Source organism: Herpailurus yagouaroundi, unplaced genomic scaffold (assembly GCF_014898765.1).
Source record: "Herpailurus yagouaroundi ecotype Mexico unplaced genomic scaffold, PumYag 139, whole genome shotgun sequence".
Taxonomy (NCBI): domain Eukaryota; kingdom Metazoa; phylum Chordata; class Mammalia; order Carnivora; family Felidae; genus Herpailurus; species Herpailurus yagouaroundi.
Window position 1 is genome coordinate 65,003,736 of NW_024412394.1, and position 23,677 is coordinate 65,027,412.

At 40.0% G+C, this 23,677-nt stretch overlaps 2 protein-coding genes across 6 annotated transcripts in view; one reads left to right on the top strand and one right to left on the bottom strand.

The window, feature by feature from the left end:
* Positions 1-23,677, bottom strand: part of RTN4IP1 (reticulon 4 interacting protein 1) — a 56,976-nt gene that overhangs the window by 33,073 nt on the left and 226 nt on the right. For 2 of the 4 annotated variants that reach the window (XM_040474292.1, XM_040474295.1), the window contains exons 1-4: positions 16,526-17,197; positions 6,182-6,333; positions 4,864-4,932; positions 3,837-3,961 (exon numbers count right to left, since the gene is read on the bottom strand). In XM_040474292.1, coding sequence (XP_040330226.1) covers positions 3,837-3,961; positions 4,864-4,932; positions 6,182-6,333; positions 16,526-16,802 — 623 coding nt within the window. In that variant the 5' untranslated portion in view covers positions 16,803-17,197. The other 2 variants (XM_040474296.1, XM_040474293.1) reach the window with 2 other exon arrangements.
* The window catches only part of QRSL1 (glutaminyl-tRNA amidotransferase subunit QRSL1), a 33,001-nt gene continuing 26,627 nt past the window's right edge, over positions 17,304-23,677 (top strand). For both annotated transcript variants that reach the window (XM_040474290.1, XM_040474291.1), the window contains exon 1: positions 17,304-17,445. In XM_040474290.1, the coding sequence (XP_040330224.1) occupies positions 17,422-17,445 (24 nt within the window). In that variant the 5' untranslated portion in view covers positions 17,304-17,421. The remainder of the gene's footprint in view (positions 17,446-23,677) is intronic.

The window sequence follows — 23,677 nt, forward strand, 5'->3', positions numbered from 1 at the left end:
TAACAGTTAAGGATTGGAGAAAGAAAGGGTCCTCTAAAAATTACAAGAAATGGTCAAAAAGGCAAGAAAACTAAAGGAGTCCAGTGTCCTGAAACCATGAAAAAAGTGAGTATTAAGTTAGTGGTTAACAGTGCCATATACTTCACAAAGATCAAATGATAAGAAGAACTGAGAAAGATCACCTGGTTGGCCACTTAGTCAGCTATGACCCCGGTGAGAACAGCTGCAGCTGAATGGCAATGCTGGAAGCTAAATTATGGTCACTGAGGAGCAAATGACTTCTCAACTTCCCAAGATATTATCCTAGTCACCCAGAAAACTCATCTGTAAAACACAAATTGCTAGGAGAAAATTTTCTACTATTTCTTTGATTAAGCCCTCCTGGGGCTCCAGGGGGTCCAGAAGCAGAGTCAAGATCCATTTGCATCACACCAGCCAGAGTCTCCACCCTCCCTCTCCTCTTCCTCCCAGCCCCAAGATTTCTTCACAAAGGAGCAAGTAAAGGGCCGGGGTTTCTTTCTTCTTCCCCCTACCCCTCTAACCCTACCACCCAGTCAAGTGCAAATGAAAACCCGAACTCCACAGGGGTGGCGGGAGCGGAGACGGGGAGAAATAGGTGGGTGGTCCAGTGAAGAACAGGCAGAAGGCTTCTGAAAGAAGGAAACTGTGTTATTACCGATATAAGCACAGTGGTGGTAGTGATAGTGGGGGATAAACCCGATGTTTTTCAAGTTGCAGCCTGTGTAATTCTGTAACAGAACTAATCAGACACACAATTTACAATCATAGGACAAAATTTTACTGTCAAAAAGCCTAATCAGGTAAGAAACAGCGAAAAGCATTCCTAAATTCATTGCATTGTATACACAATTTAAAAGTGAAATTTATTTTGTAGAAGAGGAATGGTTCAATTTCTAAGACTTTCTAATACTTCTGTCAAACAGAGTGAAGTACAACTTTCCCTGTAAAAGATGAATTTCAGGTAGAGCATGAAATACGCAAGATGTACCATGACACTACCAATAAATAGAACATCAGACTGAACTGCTTTCAAAATATACCTGGTGTAACCACGTTTTAAAACCTGTCTATCATCTTGAGAGCCCTAGGTTATCTATGTTTTCCAACTTAATAAATCATGAAGAAACTATGGATGGGCTGGTAACAAAAAAATCACTTCACCTGACATTTTCTAGTGCTATCAAAGTGTGGGCATAAATGACATTTTGTGACATCAATATTAAACTATTACCTCGGTTAACTGATGCTCAGTTGTTGCAGAAATACAATTATATAACAAAAAAGGGAAAAGTAAACACATTGAACTCTTAGAAAGCTTGGTCTTAATTTCTTTTTTTTTCTTTTTTTTTTTTTTTTCAACGTTTATTTATTTTTTTGGGACAGAGAGAGACAAAGCATGAACGGGGGAGGGGCAGAGAGAGAGGGAGACACAGAATCGGAAACAGGCTCCAGGCTCTGAGCCATCAGCCCAGAGCCTGACGCAGGGCTTGAACTCACGGACCGAGAGATGGTGACCTGGCTGAAGTCGGACGCTTAACCCACTGCGCCATCCAGGCGCCCCTCTTAGAAAGCTTGGTCTTAATTTCAAAAAGCTGTTTGTTATAAAGAAATCCTATAAAATCTTCCAGGGTGCTGATGGATTTTTTTTTTTTTTTTTTAATTAACCAGTTAGAAAAACAGACTATTAAGACCCTGTTAACAAACACTGACCTGCTTTACTGCACACTAAAACATGCCTCAATGCCAACAGCTAATAGAGAATAATTATGGCTTAGAGACACTAAAATATGCTCCCCCATTCACAATGAATAGTCAAACTGAAAAAAGCCACTCTGGACACTGGAACCTCTGAATTGATGTATAGTAAAATCCCACTCTCGTCAGAATTTCTTCACATAAAATTATTTTTTATAGTGCTTTAAGATGCTCACATCACTCATTCAATTCCCACAAATAAGGAGTGGGAGAAGTGGGCCATTATGACCACTTCAGTAGACAACTTTCCTAGAGCACCCAGGGGCCAGGTCTCATTACCACTTGGAACAAAGGCATGCTACAGGTCAGGTCACCAAGTATGTGGGGATGCGGGAAATTCAGGAGATGAGCTAGGGAGGCTCTTTACAGTAGATTTCACTCCAGTGTGGTTAATATGTGACTAAATCAACAAACACACCCAACTGAATATACAATATAATGGCCTTAGAAGGTATAAGACTTCCCACTTCTCAGAGCTCCCCTAACAACCTGCCCCGTCCTACACCCAGTGCGTTGGAGGAAACTGCGCAAGACCGGAAATGGCACTCACATGGTCACCTCATTAGTCGGCAGCAGAGTTGGAGAACAGGACCTGGGGCTCTATTTCCCCAGTTCCAAGCCATTACTGCTTAAACAGAAGGCAATGCAGTACCAAGGAATTACCCACAAGGCTTATAATAAAATGGGGGCACGGATCCATGTACCTGAGAAGAGGCAACTAGAGTTGTTTCTAAATTGTCTTCAAGATACTAAAAACAAGTATGTGTGGAGAACCCTGAACTGGCAAAAAAATGAGAGCTCTCTAACCATAGTGCACTTATGGTCACGCAGGCATAGAAAGTCTAATGTTTTTAAGGAAGAACAAAACAAAACAAAATAATAAAGATCAATGTCAATGCAGAGCCTACAGTAATAATAAAGGTCTAAGAACCCTGAATTTTGCAAGGTTATTAATGAAAACAAACCATTAGAAAAATCTTTGCGGCCAGACTAATTTACTTTAAACAAAGTAGTTGACCTAAATGGTAACTTCAAAAGCTTAAAAAATAAACAGGATTGACCTTTAGAGTAAACACCTGCCATGAATTCTACAACAAAGGGTAGCACTTCATTAGATGAATCATCTTCACACTGCTTTCAGAAATACAGCTATTAAGCTTTCATTAAATTCAATCCTTTATAACCCAACACATTAAATGTAAAGGGTAAGGTTTCAGAAAAGTATATTTTACCTGCACAATTCTTAGTAATCAAAAAACTCATTTTAACTTATTAAAAATTGACCTATAGCTCTCTCCTTTATCACCATCATTAAATGGTTCTTAGTCTCTCCTTTTCTCACCAAAAAATAAAATCAGTATCCCCTATCGGGCCAACTTTCTAAAAGACAAAAAAATACAATCTCATTGCTCATAACAGCAGCCACTATTTACTGAGTGCCTTCCATGGGCCACAATCTGGGCCACTAGTTTTCCTTGTGTTATCTCATTGAACCGTTAAAACAAAACTCACAGAAGAGAAGTGACGGAGGGCGCCACCCAGCTAGAAAGTAGCAGGGTCTGGATACGGGCTCAAGTACACCGAAGACATTTCTACTCACTGCTGTTGCTAACTCAAACAATAAACACTTTGAAGCACAAGAATTGACCTAACGGGTGCCAGGCACTGAGCCTAAGAGAACTTAAGAATAATCAACAGTGTTTTGCAGTCCCTTTATATCTGGTCTTTGGAATATAATATGCAAGTGAGAGAGTAAATCCTAGTAGAGGTAGGAAAACAAAACAAAACAAAAACACCTGCACCTTCACAGCATTCTTCAGAAAATGTATAAGATGATCCTTAAAACTTTTAAGGAATCTAATAAAAGCTAGGATCTTCTTTGCAGAGATTCACATACGAAATCACACTATTTAGGCGATTCACACAACTAAAGTTCACCTACATGTTTCCATTTAAAAATTTTTAATTCCCATTTGCTCGGACTAAGAATCAACACAAGAAAGTGCAACCTGACACAAATAGAGTTGAAGGGAGGTTTAGATGTCACAGTTGATACTTACCGTTTTCCTGTGCAATTCTTGTCATTCAGGCCTCCAACCTTGTGTATGGCAGACCAGGCTGTGAGAGCCACATACGGCAAAGAGGCAGCTTGAGTATGAGTGAGTGATTTGGGCTTCAGAGAGACCTAAATTCGAAGAGAGCAGTTAAAAATAAGCAATGACTTGCAAACCTATGGACACAAGTAAACATATTTACCTGTGTAGGAATCCAACTACTTTCATAGATAAGTCTGTAACATTCTACCAGGTTCAGTGTTTATTGCATGCCCTCCTCCAAGATTATCCCTAAGGAATATTCTCCTAATGACTCAATCTACCTCACAGGAGGTTCAGTAATATTTTATAGGCTACATTATCAGATAAAGCAGCTTAATTCTTCATAAAGAGACCACATTCAATAATCCCATTAGTCCTGAGTATACCCAGAAATAAATCCAAATAAACCTTGAGCCCTCATAAACACATTCTAATTTGTTTCTGAGATCAGCTGTTTCCTTTACTCCCATTTAGTGGAAGATAATCTTTCCAGACTTTCTCTGATCTCAGTAATATACCCCCTTTTCCCTTCCTGCCCTGCCTTCTGTAGCCAATTTGCTTAATGTTAACCCCTTTCTCTCTATTCAAATCGTCACGCTCACCTGACTGTATTCGACTAGACTGTTTTTAAAGTTATTTAAAACAGCCTAATACTCCCATGCTTCTGTTGATGATTAATCGGTATGCTCCATTTGGTATATTTGGTTTCAACTGCTCATACTGGGTAAAACTGAGAAACACAGCAGGGCTTCTCAATCTCACTCCAAATCCCTGCTCCACGGGAGACAAAGAACCGCTTTGGCAGGCAGTGTTACTAATGACATGAAATACTTTTTTACTCTTTCAATAGTTCCTCTTCTCTATCTTAGCTCTTTCAAAACTACCCATAAAACAAAAACCTGATCTGAAAAACAACCAGTTATTTCAGAGATATTTGTCAGTCTTTGTTTATACTTTCTAATGGCATTTCAGCACAGAGTTGGTGAGTTACCTCATTCCCACTGACTACAACGAACTCTGACAGAGTGCCTTGTTTCCAGGGAGGAACTGCAGCCCAGACCTGAAACACACAACTTCATTAGAAACATATTTTCTGACCAAAGCTCAGCATGAGGGTTTTCCCCAGTAACAGACCCCATCCTGTGAAAAAAGCACAGATCAGCAATATACCAAGCAAAAGAGTTATTTTCACATAATATAAATGTAGTACGATTCTGGATTTATCAAGTCCAACCACACTGGAAGCAGACGCCAGTAAATCCTAGTGTATTTACTGACTACTTAGAGTACTAGTAAGAGCACAGTCTCTGGGGCTTGAATTCTGGCTCCCGTGCTTACCAGCCGTGGGGCCTCTTTATAGCTTGGTTTCCCCATCGTGTAAATGGTGCCTAACTACCTACTTCATTAGGATTAAATGTGTTATTTTATGAAAAGCAACTAGAACAGTGTTAGCTATTATTATAAGCTCATGTTAACTTCTTGGTATAAAAGTTCAAAGTGACAAATGACAGGTTATTATACCAAACTTTAGCTATTTTAAAACATCTAACCCATAGGGTAGAAACTGTCATTTAAAGACTTCTTCCAGGGCAAAAAAAAAAAAAAAAAGCCCAATCCTACATATTTTAAAGTTGGGCAATTCTTAAGCACTAGATTTAGAAAGTTCAGGTACAGTCAAGCTATTTTTTGGCTTTTTTTTTTTTTCATTTTTTTTAGAGAGAGAGCGAAAGCATGAGCAGTAGAGGGAGTGGGAGAATCTCTAGGAGGCTCCATGCCCAGTGTGCAGTCCAATGTGGGGCTCGATCTCACAAACCTGGAGATCATGACCTGAGCCAAAATCAAGAGTCAGACACTTACTGGCTGAGCCACCCAGGCACCTATCAATCAAGCTATTTTTTAATTGTTTGTGAAAAATGTTAACAACAGAACCAAGAACATGAAGGTTCTGGCCAAAGTTCAGTATACTTGTTGAAAAGAAGAAAAAGGGGCGCCTGGGTGGCTCAGTGGGTTGGGCGTCCGACCTCGGCTCAGGTCGTGATCTCACGGCTCTGTGAGTTCAAGCCCCGTGCGGGCTCTGTGCTGACACCTCGGAGCCTGGAGCCTGCTGCAGATTCTGTGTCTCCTTCTCTCTCTGCCCCTGCCCCGCTTGCTCTCTCTCTCCGTCTCAAAATAAATAAACCCTAAAAAAATTAAAAAAAAAAAAAAAACAAGAAAAGAAGAAAAAAGGTCAAGGACACAGATATGCGAATTTCATTTTGCTTCTTTCAGAAGTATATTTAGAAAAAGAAGAGTGACCGCGCAGATCTCACCTCATCTCCAGGCTTGAAGTACCTCACATCAAGTCCACATTCCATCACCACCCCAGAGACGTCCCGGCCCAGAGTCAGGGGAAATTCTTCTCCTTTGGTTTTAATATGTAGAGGATCACGTTTCATATTTAAAGCCGTAGCTCCATAGCCACCTATGAAATACAATGTATCCGTTGCCTCCAAAAGAATGGAAGGATTTAAAAACTACTACAGGGTTACAGGCCACATACAATTCTAGATCCTCAAGATGTAGATTATAAAATAATCAACCTTACAGTTTTTTTATCATCACATGCAAAAGCACAAAAACAATGAATGTTCTTTTCAAAGAAAATTATATACTTGGAAAGTTATAACCACTTGTTAAACTAAAGGTACCAGTGCTCAAAATGTTTTTGAAATTCCAATTTTTGAAGTGGTCTTCAGAATTTAGGGGATTTTCTTTTATACTTTTACTCTGTTCTTTGAAGATGGTTTCTTTTATTCATTCGTTGTTAAAAAAATTGGCTTTAATGCTTATTTTTGAGAGAGAGAGAGAGCATGCACGCATGTGCGCACATGAGCGGGGGAGGTGCAGAGAGACAGGGAGACACAGAATCCAAAGCAGGCTCCAGGCTCTGAACTGTCAGCACAGAGCCCAACGCAGGGCTCAAACCCACGATGCCCAAGACCATGACCTGAGCCAAAGCTCAACCGACTGAGCCACCCAGGCACCCCAAATCATTCGTGATCTTTTTAAACAACAAAGTCATTTGGTGCCAAGTCTAGTGAAGAAGATAAATGTTAAAGCTGTTTGAAGTTAACAAACAGGCATGGGTCTAGTATTTGATACGGACATTGTCTAGGAGTAATGTTCCCCATGTCCCAAAAAATGTTTCCAGAACATCTCTGAAATAAGTACATAGATTCAGGAGTTGAAAAAAGCCATTTGACTGCATCTATTCTGATACAAGTCAACTGCTTTATTATACATGGTTTTATTATTTTTTTTAATATTGACATAAATATCAGCTAACTAGAGCTGAAAACATTCTAGTAACTTTTTTGTTTTAAATAAACTGGCTACTCTATCTATAATAACCCAAAGTAGTTTATTACAAAATTTCAACATATAAAATGACTTTCCTAAGACACGAAAGTATCTGTTATTGCCCCTATTGCTTGACATTTGTGAGAACATTTCTGCTAGGTGAGGTTCTTCAGGATAAGCACTCTACCTTTCCAGTGTCATGTACCACATTTAAGCTCCCAAACCACTAAACCTCCCCGTAAGACTCCTCTTTCCTCCCCATCCACCCACCCTCAGTGGTAGCACATTAGATCCTAAGGATGAGAAGAAACTAGCAACAGAGACTAAGAAGGCTTGACTGGTGAAGAGGGGTCCTGAAGACCAAGGGAAAAGGGCCATTTCAAGAAGTCGAATGCTGACAGGGAAGACAGTTTTCCAAATAAAAAGTTGCCAAGAGGTTTTTCAAAAAAACCAAACAACTGGATCCAACAACATAGCAGTCTTTGGTGACCTTGACAGCAGTTGCGGTGGCATGGAGTGCTCAAAAGAGAACGGGCGGTGAAGAACCAGAGACCTGAGACCATTCAACTCTTTCAAATGGTTTTGCTCTAAAGGGGAGCTAGAAATGAAACAGTGGTTGCAGGGATGCAAGTGAGATGGAGAGAGGATTTTTGAGTGTGTATTTTTTTCCTCTTTCAGAGGGGAGACATAACAGCAAGACTGTGTGCTAATCAGAATGATTCAATGGAAAGGCAAAGACTGATGGTACAGTTACGAATTTCTGAAACCGTGCTCCTGAGATGATGAAAGGGGATGGAATCTAGAGGAAGACTGGCCTCAGATAACAGCAATGACAGTTAATCCATACAGTGGGAGGGATGGTAGAAGATCCAGGGGGGAGATGACAGGTGGGTGGCCTGTAGAAGTTGTTTTTCTAATGAACAAAAAATCAAGACTATGGGAGAGAGTGTTTCAAGGTTGGGATAGTCCCAGAAAACCTAAGCTGATGGCCATCATGCCAATATTACACATTTGCCATCTGGCTAATTAGGGGTGCACGCTGTCGGGGGGGGGGAAGCAACTTCACATGTAATATTTATGGAAGTCATGTTTCACTTTTCCTGTCTTACATCCCTTTTCCATGCCTAAAACACAATTAAACAATTATTCTCTGAAAGTCCTATGTGGTCTGGGCAACAAAAGTGGGTATTTAGCCATGTCAGGGTGTAGCTGCTGTTTAAAGCTGCCAAAATTCTTCGGTCCCTTCTGAGGTACAGAGGCTGCAGGACAAGGCTGCTCAGGTTTCTTGGTCACCCTGACATGCTGATGCATCAGCTGAGTAGCACTGGCTCACTGCTACTACTAGCTAAACAAGCCCCAAATCCAGAATGAAGCCGGTAGCAAGTGAAAACCTGCTAGGTGACACAAAGGAATGGGGGCCCTTCGGAGGCCCATTGTTAGAGATTGTCAATAAGGCTCAGGAATTGGGATGATGTGGCAAGGCGGTCATTCAAAATAGAAGGAGAGATAAAAAGTTTCCCAAACAAAAATTAAAGGAGTTTGTGACCACTAAACCAGCCCTGCAAGAAATTTTAAGGGGGACTCTCTGAGGGGAGAAAAGATGAAAACAAACAAACAAAGACCAAAAGCAACAAAGACTAGAAAGGAGCAAAGAACACCACCAGAAACTCCAACTCTACAAGCAACATCATGGCAATAAATTCATATCTTTCAGTACTCACTCTAAATGTCAATAGACTAAATGTTCTAATCAAAAGACACAGGGTAACAGAATGGATAAGAAAACAAGATCCATCTATATGCTGTTTACAAGAGACCCACTTTAGACCTAAAGACACCTTCGGATTGAAAGTAAGAGTATGGAGAACCATCTATCATGCTAATGGTCAACAAAAGACAGACAGAGTAGCCATACTTACAGTCTTTATTTTAAAGTCTAGATTGTCTGATGTATCAAGAGATGCAGAAAGGCATTACATCATAATTAAGGGGTCTATCCACCAAGAAGACCTAACAATTGTAAACATGTATGCGCCAAATGTGGCAACACCCAAATATATAAATCAATTAATCACAAACATAAAGAAACTCATTGATAATAACACCATAAGAGTAGGGGACTTCAACACCCCACTTACAACAATGGACAGATCATCTAATCAAAAAATCAACAAGGAAACAATGGCTTTGAATGACACACTGGACCAGCTGGACTTAACAGATATATTCAGAACATTTCATCCTAAAGCATCAGAATATACATTCTTCTCCAGTGCACATGGAACATTCTCCAGAATAGACCACATACTGGAACACAAACCAGTCCTCAACAAGTACAAAAAGACTGAGATCATACCGTGCATATTTTCAGACGACAATGCTATGAAACTCGAAATCAAAACACAAGAAAAAGTTTGGAAAGGTAACAAATACTTGGAGACTAAAGAATGAATGGGCTAACCAAGAAGTTACAGAGGAAATTAAAAAGTTCATGGAAGCCAATGAAAATAATAACACCACAACCAAAAACCTCTGGGATGCAGCAAAGGTGGTCATAAGAGGAAAGTATATAGCAATCCAAGCCTTCCTAAAGAAGGAAGAAAGGTCTCAGATACACAACCTAACCTTACACCTTAAGGAGCTGGAAAAAGAACAGCAAATGAAACCCCAAACCAGCAGAAAACAGGAAATAATAAAGATTAGGGCAGAAATTAATGCTATCGAAACCAAAAAACAAAACAGATCAATGAAGCCAGAAACTGGTTCTTTGAAAGAATTAACAAAATTGACAAACCACTAGCCAGTTTGATCAAAAAGAAAAAGGAAAGGACCCAAATAAATAAAATCAAGAATGAAAGAGGAGAGATCACAACCAACACAGCAGAAATAAAAACAATAAGAATATTATGAGCAATTATACGCCAATAAAATGGGCAATCTGGAAGAAATGGACAAATTCCTAGAAACATATACACTACCAAAACTGAAACAGGAAGAAATAGAAAATTTGAACAGACCCATAACCAGTAAAGAAATCAAATCAGTAATAAAAACATCTCCCAAAAAATAAGAGTCCAGGGCCAGATGGCTTTCCAAGGGAATTCTACCAAACATTTAAAAGTTAACACCTATTCTCTTGAAGGTGTTCCAAAAAATTGAAATGGAAGGAAAACTTCCAACTCTTTCTATGAGGCCAGCATTACCTTGGATCCAAAACCAAACAGAGACCCCACTAAAAAGGAGAACTATAGACCAATTTCCCCGATGAACATGGATGCAAAAATCCTCAACAAGATACTAGCCAACTGGCTCCAACAATACATTAAAAAATTATTCACCACGACCAAGTGGGACTTATACCTGGGATGCAGGGCTGGCTCAATATCCACAAAAACAATCAATGTGATTCATCACATCAATAAAAGAAAGGACAAGAACCATATGACCCTCTCAATAGATGCAGAGAAAGCATTTGACACAATACAGCATCCTTTCTCGATAAAAACCCTCAAGAAAGTAGGGATAGAAGGATCATAACTCGAGATCATAAAAGCCATATATGAAAGACCCAACACTAAGATCATCCTCAATGGGGAAACACTGAGAGCTTTCCCCCTAAGGTCAAGATATGACAGGGATGTCCACTCTCGCCACTATTATTCAACCTAGTATTGGAAGCCTTAGCCTCTGCAATCAGACAACACAAAGAAATAAAAGGCATCCAAATTGGCCAGGAGGAGGTCAAACTTTCACTCTTCGCAGATGACATGGTACTCTATATGGAAAACCCAATGAGCTAAAATCAATGCACAGAAATCGATTGCATTCCTATACGCCAACAATGAAGCAACAGAAAGAGAAATCAAGGAATCGATCCCATTTACAGTTGCACCAAAAATGATAAAATACCTAGGAATAAATCTAACCAAAGAGGTGAAACATCTATACACGGAAAACTACAGAAAGCTTATGAAAGAAATTGAAGACACAAAAAAAAAATGGAAAAAAAGACACCACGCTCCTGGATAGGAAGAACAAATATTGTTAAAATGTCAATACTACCAAAAAGCAATCTACATATTCAATGCAATTCCTATCAAAATAACACCAGCATTCTTCACAGAGCTAGAACAAACAATCCTACAATTTGTATGGAACCAGAAAAGACCCCTAATAGCCAAAGCAATCTTGAAAAAGAAAACCAGAGCAGGAGGAATCACAATCCCGGACTTCAAGCTGTATTACAAAGCTGTAATCAAGACAGTATGGTACTGGCACAAAAACAGACACTCAGATCAATGGAACAGAATAGAGAACCCAGAAATGGGCCCACAGATGTATGGCCAACTAAGCTTTGACAAAGCAGGAAAGAATATCCAATGGAAAAAAGACGGGTCTTTTCAGCAAATGGTGTTGGGAAAACTGGACAGCCATATGCAGAAAAATGAACCCGGGCCACTTTCTTACACCACACACAAAATAAACTCAAAATGGATGAAAGACCTAAATGTAAGACAGGAAGCCATCAAAATCCTTGAGGAGAAAGCAGGCAAAAACCTCTTTGATCTTGGCTGTAGCAACTTCTTAACACATCTCCAGAGGCAAGGGAAACAAAAGCAAAAATGAACTATTGGGACCTTATCAAGATAAAAAGCTTCTGCACAGTGAAGGAAACAATCAGCAAAACTAAAAGGCAACAACAGAATGGGAGAAGAAATTTGCAAACGACATATCAGATAAAGGGCTAGTATCTAAAACCTATAAAGAACTTATCAAACTCAACACCCAAAAACAAATAATCCAGTGAAGAAATGGGCAAAAGACATGAATAGACACTTCTACAAGGAAGACATCCAGGTGGCTGACACATGAAAAAATGCTCAACATCACTCATTATCAGGGAAATGATACATCTCAGAACCACAATGAGATACCACCTCACACCTGTCAGACTGGCTAACATTAACAACTCAGGCAACAACAGATGTTGGTGAGGATGCAGAGAAAGGATCCCTTTTGCATCGCTGGTGGGAATGCAAGCTGGTGCAGCCACTCTGGAGAACAGGATGGAGGTTCCTCAAAAAATTAAAAATAGAACTACCCTACGACCCAGCAATTGCACTACTAGGCATTTATCCAAGGGATACAGGTATGCTGTTTCGAAGGAACACATGCACCCCAATATTTATACCATCACTATCAACAATAGCCAAAGCATGGAAAGAGCACAAATGTCCATCAATGGATGAATAAAGAAGATGTGGTATATACAATGGAGTATTACTCAGCAATCAAAAAGAATGAAATTTTGCCATTTGCAACTGCATGGATGGAACTAAAGGGTACTATGCTAAGTGAAATTAGTCAGAGAAAGACAAAAATCATATGACTTCACTCATATGAGGACTTTAAGAGACAAAACAGATGAACATAGGGAAGGGAAACAAAAATAATATAAAAACAGGGAGGGGGACAAAACAGAAGAGACTCTTAAATATGGAGAACGAACAGTTACTGGAGGGGTTATGGGAGGGGGGATGGGCTAAATGGGTAAAGGGCATTAAGGAATCTACCCCTGAAATATTGTTGCACTATATGCTAACTAATTTGGATGTAAATTAAAAAAATTAAAAATAAATTAAAAAAAGAAAGAATTGGGATGATGTGAAAAATCCTAATCTGTCATCAGTTTCAGTGACTTTAATCCCATCTAAGGAAATCAAACTTTGTTGGGATGATTCTGTTGGCTATATATATTTTTGCATTTATTTAGCCATTTACAGGATTTATGATTTTATGTCCAATAAAAGTGGCTATCTCCAGAAAAACAGCCTGCCTTCATCTTTCAAAACAGACAGGTCCTTGCATTCTTGTCAAGGGAAACAAGTGCTTCCTACAGTTTATAATCTAGTACTCATTATTTTATTTCCCCAAGCTACCATTTCAGCAATCTTCTGCAACAACAATCACACATTCCGCACCCCCCACCCCACAAAAAAAAAAAAAAAAAAAAAAGGATTCATGAGCAGGAAACATGGTAACTTACAAATAATATTACTTGGTTAAGTTATATAAAACTAAGATGTCTCAAGAATACTATATACATGTAAAATGTGTCACAACATTACATTATTAAATAGCAGCCAAGAAAGTCCCGATCTAGTCAACCTACTGAAATCAAAACATACACAATACAAATTGTCCATGTGCATTCAAAGAAATGAAAAGTTAACAGGTTGAAATGAAGACAAAATGTACAAAGTACTCAAGGTTAGAACACCACTAATTTTAGTGTACAACCTTAAGTTAAAATGAAAATATAAAATGACACAAAAATAATGACTGAATGACAACTACATATGTGAAGCACTAAAACAGGTAGTAGTTGACAGGGAACATGAGATCTACCTTCAAAGGATTTATAATCAAAGGGAATGACAAAACATACTGATCATTGGGTATAAACCTTCCACTTAAAGGCATAGCCTATAAAAACTATTATCTTTATACCCTATGTAAATGAATAAAGTGAAACACTATTTCCAACTAGTAGCAACTCTTCAGAACAAACAAAAAGAATACAAATGTGGATTTCATGGGACAATCATAGTAAAGACATTTCAATTCTCCCTTAATAGTTTCTAGCTACAAACACTTTTTGAACCTAAGTATTTCCTCAAACCCCCTGCCCACAAAGAAATGTGTAATAGCTATTCCTCACATTGTCTAGATTGGTACCGTCCGATAGAAATACAATGCAAGTCACATTAATTCAAAATGTCCTAGTAGGCACTAAAAATGAACAAATAAAATTAATTTTCATATTTTACTTAATATAGTCAAAATATTATCAGGTCAATATGTAATCAATATAAAATTGTTGGGACATTTCACATTCTTTTTTTAAAAATTCTTAATGTTGGGGCGCCTGGGTGGCTCAGTCGGTTGGGCGGCCGACTTCGGCTCAGGTCATGATCTCACGGTCCGTGAGTTCGAGCCCCGCGTCGGGCTCTGTGCTGACAGCTCAGAGCCTGGAGCCTGCTTCCAATTCTGTGTCTCCCTCTCTCTCTGACCCTCCCCCGTTCATGCTCTGTCTCTCTCTGTCTCAAACATAAATAAACGTTAAAAAAAAAAAATTAAAAATTCTTAATGTTTATTTTTGAGAGAGAAAGAGAAAGAGAGAGAGAGAGAGAGAGCGCGCGCACGCGCACGCAAGGGGGGAGAGGGGAGGAGCAGAGAGAATCGCAGAGGCAGGCTCCAGGCTCTGAACTGTCAGCACAGAGCCTGATGCAGGGCTTGACCTCACAAACTGGGAGAGCGTGACCTGAGCTGAACTCAGAGGCTTAACCGACTGAGCCACGCAGGCACCCCAACATTCTCTTTTTTCTTACTAAGTCTTTGATATCAGTGTGCGTTTTACACTAACTGCACATCTGAATTCAGATTAGCCACACCTCGGTTGCTCACCACCCGCCTGTGACTAGTCGTTACTATACTGGACAGCACAGGTCTAGATATAGTCATTGAGTTAAAAATATCAACTTTAAAAATTGGAGTCAAAAGATCTAAAGACCAAGAGGGCACCAGGCTGGCTCAGTCAGTAGAGCATGTGACCCTTGACCTCAGAGTTGTGAGTTTGAATCTCATGTTGGGTGTGAAGATTACTTAAAAATAAAATCTTTAAAAAACAACAAAAAAACCTAGACTGTGAAAGTGTGCTTTATTTCCCAAATCCAGCAGTTCTCCAAGTTTTCACATCCCCAAGATCTGTGGAGTCTAACTCCTTTCCTTTCAACTACCTGCAGGAGGCTGGATTTTCTTCACTAACTTCAAATGATGTATTGCAACAGATTGAATACAGCCGTTCATATGAAAATCCACCTGTCTTATTAAACCAGAAGGCACAGAGATAAGCTAACGTGTTAAACAATGCTATCCTTCTTACTCAATTTTTTTCCTTATTTTGGAAACTAGTTATTTTTCATTGTAAGCACTTTGAAGTAGACCCTACACTCTATCAACCACCACCTTTTCCAATGCTTCACATATGGACTTGTCTCTCATTTTATATTTCTGCCCTAATTTAAATTTTGTAATGTCAACACAAAAGTTCACTGCATTTTTAAATGAAAATTTAAAATTTTCTCTTCTAATTTCTAATAAGGTAAACACTGACAGCTATAACTCACATAAACAAAAGCCCATTTTAATTATTAACAGGCTAAAGAGATCTCAAGACCAAAAAGCTTGAGAATGGCTATCCTAATCTATCACACAGCTCCTGGAAAATAGGAGGAAGAAATGAAAAGATGTCAGTCTCAACACTTTCATCTTTCTCTATAAATTCCACAAAATGATTCATTCTATCATTAATGCTGACTTTGTAATTGGTTTCTATGAACCAAGAAATTGAACTAATCACGCACAGTTCACATACAGTAACTGTTATGAGGCAATCTATGTTGCACACAAGGCCTTCAAAACACAGACTCATGGTTAAAATAAACTGCATATGGCAGCTTATTTAGAACATGGAGGTTAACTAATCATCTCAAGAGATTTTTATGTTTTCAGAAGACAGGAGGAGTTCCCGCAAGCAATCTTTTTGTCATTATTTTCCAAAAGTTAAATTCACGAAGGGTAATCAATCTTTTTGGCACCATAATAATTGCAAAGCGTACATAATTTTAAGGAATATAGTGCTTTCCAAACTTTGGCAATATGCCTCAGCTGAAATTAAGATGGTAACATTCCCATTTAGGATGAAGCATACAGGAAAGGGTATTTTAAAGGGCGAGAGCAAAAATCCAACAGCAGAAATGAAGTACTGTGTCCAAATCCTGGCAACCTGTTCTGTTTTGTCCACTGGACCAATAAAGACAGACGAGAATAGTGAGAGAGCAGAGAATTATTATAAAAATGCAAATTCTGAACTGATGTGAAAACATAATCATACCTCCAAAACCTGCAGTGGCCCTCAGAATACACAAAGTTCCCCGGATGATATACCAAAAAGTTAGCTGTGGACCCCAAATTAGCTCAAATCCCAATCCTCACTGTAAAGAGGCATGGAAAAATTTCAAACATATATTTGCTTATATTTTGTAGAAGACTGAAGTATACCATGAACACTGCAATTTCAAAAACCTGAGAAATAATATATGCTGAGATACTGTCAAAAACCCAAACAATTCCTTTGTATTAACCAAAGAGCTGTAGTCAAATAACATCTTTTAAAACTGACCCCTGATGAAATTCTGGAAAAAAAAAAAAGGAAAGAAAAAGGGAAGGTGGAATGTCTTCCGAAAACTTACTTCTCATATTAACATCTATAGGATTTACACTCGCGGCGTGAACTTTGATAATAACTTCATTTGGATAGTGTATGACAGGTATCATCATGTTCTGAGTAAATCGAAGCACCTCGTTCTTTCCGTATTTATCTATCACCCAAGCGGGCATGACGGTGCTCCTTGGAGAGGTAGTACTAATCTTTTTAACTGAAGGCTTTTGTACAGCATGGCTTCTCCAGAAGCAAACCGCAGTACATGCATTTCTTCTAAGTACACAGGTTTTCAGCAGAAGTTCCATCGTAAACAGTGGTTGTATTGTGGGCCCTAAGTAAAATGCATTTAAATTGGCTCAAACTCTAACCCCTAAATTAGGTCAATATCTGCCAAACACACTGGCTGATTTCAGGTGAGAATTCAAAATAGAAGTCAGCCTGCCTAATGGGGCAATTGAAGGAAGAAGAATGTGGAATTATTCTGCTCTTCCCATTTGAAAATCTCCAATTAGCGTTCCAGTCAGTATTCTGTCATTCTCTTCCCTCCTTACACCTCCCCTTTGAAAAAATACAAAACCCCTAGGAGCCAGCCCTGTCCCGGAAGCCCTCGGCAGGACAAGCAAACCCCGCTCTATTACCACACGCTACCAAGAACCTGAGACTCCCCGACTCCCTCCGCGACCCTAGCCCCGAGTCTCCTTACGACCCTCTCGCCTTCGCAGCAGGAGTTGCTTTGCGGCGCCAACCAATCACGTGCAAAGATAATTTCCCCGGGCTGCAATTCGACCAATCTAAGTACTCGATGTTGAAACGGTCAGTGACGGCCAAAGATGGCTGCGCCCATGTAATACAGGCGCGGGTGTTGACCTTTTTTATTCCTCCTTGTCACCTGGTCCCTGTGGTGGCAGGCTGGGCACGAGGACCATGCTGGGCCGGACCCTCCAAGAAGTGAGTGGAACTGGCTGTTGAGGGCCCAGGGAGGTTAGAAAGATTCGCGGAATCCGTGGACAAGGAGCCCCGGGGTCTGACCACGCATCTTGGTCAGCCTCGGCCGTCTCCTTTCCTGGAACTGGGTGGGGGCTTCCGACCTTCGGGCCATTCAGCTGTACTCTCTATACCCGTTCTGGAGTTACGACCTCAGCAGGGGAGGCTTACGCAGCTCGGAACGGTGCGGTGGAAGTGTACCCTGGCTTCTTTCAACTAGACGTTTGCTAAAAGCTTGGGTCAGGCCCCTAGTGGATGGGCTTTGCTGGTCCACTTTAGTCCCTCTTCGGTTCCCTACACTCATCTAATACAGTTATCGCTTAAGAAGCCCGTGAAATCTGTACTTTGCAAAATACAAACGAGTAATTTTTAGTGCCCCCCCCCCCCCCGCCCCGTCCCCACTTCCTTGATAGATTCTTTAGGCTTCAACTGTTAGTAAGATAGCAATGATTCTCTCACCCGTGTCTTCCATTTCCTGGAGCTCAGTTTTATACTCTAGGCTATGTTTGTAAATGCCTTCTGGACATCTCTTCAAAATGCCCCATAACAACCTCAACTTACTTTAAGGAAAGTTGACTTCATCATTGTAACAGGACCACGTCTTACTTCTCAACCTCCACCTTAAAAAAACAAATCAAAACCTGATTTCTGAATTCTTAATATTCTCTTTTTAATGGCACAGCTGTTATCCCAGTTGCCCTTAACATTCTTCCTCATCTGTCATATCCAATAAATCACTAAGCCCTGTTAATTCTATTTTGAATTTACCTCTGGAATCTGTTTCCTTTGCTTCCTCTCTGCTGTTAAGACTTAAGATCTCCTTGCTTTCTGGCCCAGTATCTCTCAAACTTGGGAACTGTCTGCAGGCCCACTCATATAAGAATCCTGTCAGGCTCTTGTTAGAACCACAGCTGTGTCCCACTTTGGGAGCTCTGTGATTTGGGGCCCAGAGTATATGGTTTAACCAGGGCTCCAGGTGAATCTGCTAATAAGTAGGGGTTTAGGCCCTACCCTGCCTTCCATTTTCCTGTTGTATTTTCACCTGGGAAATCTTTTTATCTGTCCATGTGGTAGCCTTTTAGAAAGCTGTAAATTACAATAACAAAAACGACAGGCATTAAATAATAAATAGCCCTTACCCAAAGTGCATTAGTGTTTTACCATCTTATATTACACGTGGTCTCTACTATATATTTCTGTACAGAGGCACCTTCGTGGCGTAATCAGTTAAGCATCTGACTTTGGCTCAGGTCGTGATCCTGCAGCTTATGAGTTCAGGCCTCGCATAGGGCTTCCACTCTCAGTGCAGAGCCTGCTTTGGATCCTTTGTCTCCCTCTCTCTGCCTCTCCCCCCTCTCAAAAATAAATAAACATTTAAAAATTTAAAAAAATAAAATTATGAAAACAAAACATTATTTGGTAGTTATTTTCCCACCCCAAAAGTATCTTCTGTCCACTCCATGTTTTTTCTACATCATTGTACTGATGTCCCAAATTCTACCAATTAGAAATTAATTAATTAATTTTTTTAAAAAATTTTTTTTTCAACATTTATTTATTTTTGGGACAGAGAGAGACAGAGCATGAATGGGGGAGGGGCAGAGAGAGAGGGAGACACAGAATCAGAAACCGGCTCCAGGCTCTGAGCCATCAGCCCAGAGCCCGACGCGGGGCTCGAACTCACGGACCGCGAGATCGTGACCTGGCTGAAGTCGGACGCTTAACCGACTGCGCCACCCAGGCGCCCCAGAAATTAATTAATTTAGTACACATTCTCTTTTAAATATGTAAAGACGCCTGGGAGGGTCGAATGATTTATTCACCCATTGTTGTGAATTACAATAGTTCAATAAAATTTCTCTCCCTCACATAGTTGCTATAATCAATTGAAGAAAGGGAAAATTTGCTGGGGAGGAAATTCGGGGGAGGAGCTGGGAACTGTAATAGAGTTTTGAGGCAATGTTGGGGACCTACGTAAGGCTTAGAGTAACAGGAGCCCTGAGAGGAGGCACTCAAAGGAGGTAACATGCCAAACAGGAGATAAAACTATTTGTAAGTTTTATGCAGGTACATTCAGGAAAGAGGAGTCTCACTTTTACCTTCCCCCTTTGTGGCATGATCCCACTGTTTCTAGGAGCCAGACACCAGGCTAATGTTACTAATCCTAAAGTTATTAATTATATATTCAAGAGGCTTCTTGGGGGTCTGCCTAAGAACCCTTAATTGTTCTATGGGAAAACAGATTCCAAATTTTAAACAACTCAGTTACTCATTCAATTAACATTTAGTGAACACCTCTGTGTTCCAGTCGTTGGGGATTAGCATTGAAGGCAAACAGAAGTTCCTGCACTCATGAAGCCTGCATTTTTATGGGGAAACAGGCATTAAATAAGTTTTTATTTTTTTTAAGTAAATATAATCGCAGATAGTATAAGTAATATGAAGAAAGATTAAGCAGGCTACAGTGTGAGAAGTAGTAGGGGTGGGGGTGGAGCCAGATGGCTTGGAGTGGTTAGGAAAGGTTTCTCTGACTGCCTGGGTATATTTTAAAGAGACCTGAAGGATATGAAGGGTGAGCCCTGCGAGGGTCTGGAGGAATAGTATTCCAGCCAGATGGAACAGTAAGTGCAAAGAGTCTGCAGCAAGAGCAAGCTTGACATGTTCGGGAATTGCAAGAAGGCCAGTGTGCCTGGAGAGATGTGAATGAAGAGGAGAATAGTGGGAGATTGAGGTTAGAGAGATAAGTAGGAGCCAGATCATGGACAACTTCTTAGGCCATGGTAAGGAAAAGCTTCTAGAGTCTATTCCTACAGATATGGTCTACAAGAAAGCAAGTGAGGAAGCAGAAAGACCAGTTAGAAGGCTGTTGCATTGGCAAGAGATAATGGCAGCACAGATGGGGTGGCTGTAGAGGTAATGTGAAACGGGTGTTTTTCTTGAAGTTAGTTGCTGATGGATTGGATACAGAGTTTGAGGGAAAGAGAAGAATGAAGGAGGATGCTTAAAGTTTTGGCCTGGGCAGTTGGGAAGATGGTAACAGCAAGATCGGAAAGAGTTGGTGCCTGGGTGGCTCAGTCAGTTAAGCATCCAACTTCGGCTCAGGTCATGATTTTGCGGTTGATGAGTTCGAGCCCTGTGTCAGGCTCTGTGCTGACAGCTCGGAGTCTGGAACCTGCTTCAGATTCTGTCTCCCTCTCTTTTTGCCCCTCCTCCCCTCATGCTCTGTCTCCCTCTCAAAAATAAATAAACATTAAAAAAAAATGGGAAAGATTTTTTTTCCCACTTTTTTTTTGAGGTATAGTTGACATATCACGTTATATTTGTTGCAGGTGTACAACATAATTTGGTATTTGTATACACTGCAAATTGATCACAATAAGTCTAGTTTTTCCCTGTCATCATATAAAGTTACATAATATGCAGTACAATATTGTTGACTATAGTCACCATGCTGTACATTATATCCCCATGACATTTATTTTATGACTGGAAGTTTACCTCTTGACCCCTTTCTCCCATTTTGCCCATCCCCTAACCCCTCACTCCTGGCATCCATCTGTCTCTTCTCTGCATCTACGAGTTTTGTTTTGTTTTTTAGATTCCACATATAAGTGAAGTCATACGGTATTTGTCTTTCTCTGTTGTCACAAATGGCAAGATTTTGTTCTTTTTATCTTACCATTTGTGACAATAGAAAGACAAATACCGTAGGATTTCACTTAGGTGTGGAATATATATAATATATATATAATGGACTATTAGGTAACCATATATTAGGTATATATTAAATGAAGTGTGTATGTATATATATACATACATATATATATATACACACACATATATATGCGTGTGTGTGTGTGTATATACACATACACACACACCACATCTCCTTTATCCATTCATCCATCAATGGATACCTTGGTTGCTTCCATGTTTTGGCTATTGTGAATAATGTGCAATGAACATAAGGGTGCATATATCTTTTCAAATTAGTGTTTTCGTTTCTTTGGATAAATACCCAGAAATGGAATTGCTGGATCACATGGTACTTCTGTTTTTAGTTTTTTGAGGACCCCCATACAGAAAAGACTCTTAGGAAGCATATTTGGAAGGAGAAAGTTATCAAGACTTCTGGGCATGTTAATTTGGAGATGCCTGCTGGATATGCAAGTGGAGATGTTGGTTAAGCAGGCGGATATAGGAGTTTCGGAGATCAGGAAAGCAGCTAGGTATGACGATATAAATTGACCAGAGTATAGAAGATAATTAAAGTATGTAGACAGATAAGAACACCCAGGGAGCTGAGCACAAAAATAGAAGAAGGCCTAAAACTTTCCAACATTTAGAGGTCAGCAATAGGAAGCAGAGCCAGCAAAAGAGATGTGAAAGAATGGTAGGTAAGGCAAGAGGGAAACCAAGTCTTGGTGTCCTGAAACACAAGTGAAAGAGCTTCAAGAAGAGAGTGCTCTCTTAAGTTGAATGCTGCTGAGAAATACTGTATACAATTATGACTGAGCAGTGACTGCTGGATTTAGGAATGTGGAGGTTGCTAGTGATCTTGATACAATTTCTTGGAACATTGGAGACAAAAACATGAATGGAATGTATTAATGGGTACCAGTCAACTGGACACTCCGGCCTCAAGGACTCTCCTATACCTTCAGCATTTATTAAGACAATTATTTTTGAAAGACAGTTCTTTTTCTAAGTGAACTTCTGATGCTGTCTGTAAAGTTAGTAGTATAGTGGTCCAGAGTGTGGGCTTTGGAAACAACAGCAGGCCTTGGTTGAATCCCCAGTCTACTTTCCAGCTTTGTGACCTCACGCAGGAACTTTAATTTTTTATCTGTAAAATGGAGGCAATAATATCAGCCCCTCAGAGTGGATATAAAGATTAAATGAAATACAAATCATTGATGGGTGGGAGGATGTGGGAAATAGGTGATGCTCTTGCTGTGATGAGCACCCGCTGATGTATGGAATTGTTGAGTCATTATATTTTATACCTGAAACTAATATAATGCTGTGCTAACTATACTGGAATTAAAATTAACTTAAAACTGGGGCACCTGGGTGGCTCAGTCCGTTAAGCATCTGACTTCAGCTCCAGTCATGATCCCACAGTTTGTGAGTTTGAGCCCCGCGTCAGGCTCTGTGCTGATAGCTCAGAGCCTGGAGCCTGCTTCAGAATCTGTTTCTCCCTCTCTCCCTGCCCCTCCCCTGCTCGCGTGCTGTCTCTATCTCTTTCTCTTTCTCAAAAAATAAACATTAAAAAATTAAATTAAAATTTAAAAAGTAAATATTTTTTAATGTTTATTTATTTGAGACAGAAAAAGGGGTAAGCACGACCGAGGGAGGGGCAGAGAGAGAGAGAGAGAGAGAGAGAGAGAGAGAGAATCCCGAGCAGAATCTCCGCACTCATAGTGTTCAGTCTCCCAAACCATGAGGTCATGACCTGAGCTGAAATTGAGTTGGATGCTTAACTGACTGAGCCTCCCAGGTGCCCCTAAAAAAATAAACCTTAAAAAAAAAAAAAGAAAGAAAGAAATATAAAGCATCTATAAAGCATCTAGGATGATGCCTAGCATTAAGTGCTATTGTTAACATTAATTTTGTTACAGGGACAAATTTGCTAAATTATATGTATTTAGAATTCTCTCTCCCCCTAGTTTCTAAGAAGAGTGACTCCTGAGGAAGATCGCTTATTTTTTCTAAGAAGGTGTATTGTTTTTTATTGCTGCCTAACAAATTAGTATAAACTTTTTGGGTTAAAATAATCTTATTATCATCTCACAGTTTTGTGGGTCAGGAGTCCAGGAATGGAGTAGCTGGGTTCTCTGCTCACAAGAGTCTCACAAGGCTGAAATCAAGGGGTGGGCCAGGACTGTGGTTTCATCTGAAGCTCAAGGTTCCTCCTTCAACCTCATTGGTTGTTGGCAGACTCGATTTCTTTGCAGCTGTGGGACTGAGGTCCCCGTTTTTTGGCTGACCGTGTGGATGGTTGGGCGAATGAGCTGGACGGACAGGAGTTGGAGGATAACTAGAATTGAGGTTTTGGAGGTTATACATATCTTGGTAATGATGTCATCTGGGACGAGTTGATGACCTGAGCAAGGTGAAGGAAGAGTTTGCCAGAAATGAGGTTGAACTGAGAGGCCGGGTTTCAGTGTACATTACTTGAAGCCTGAAGTCAACA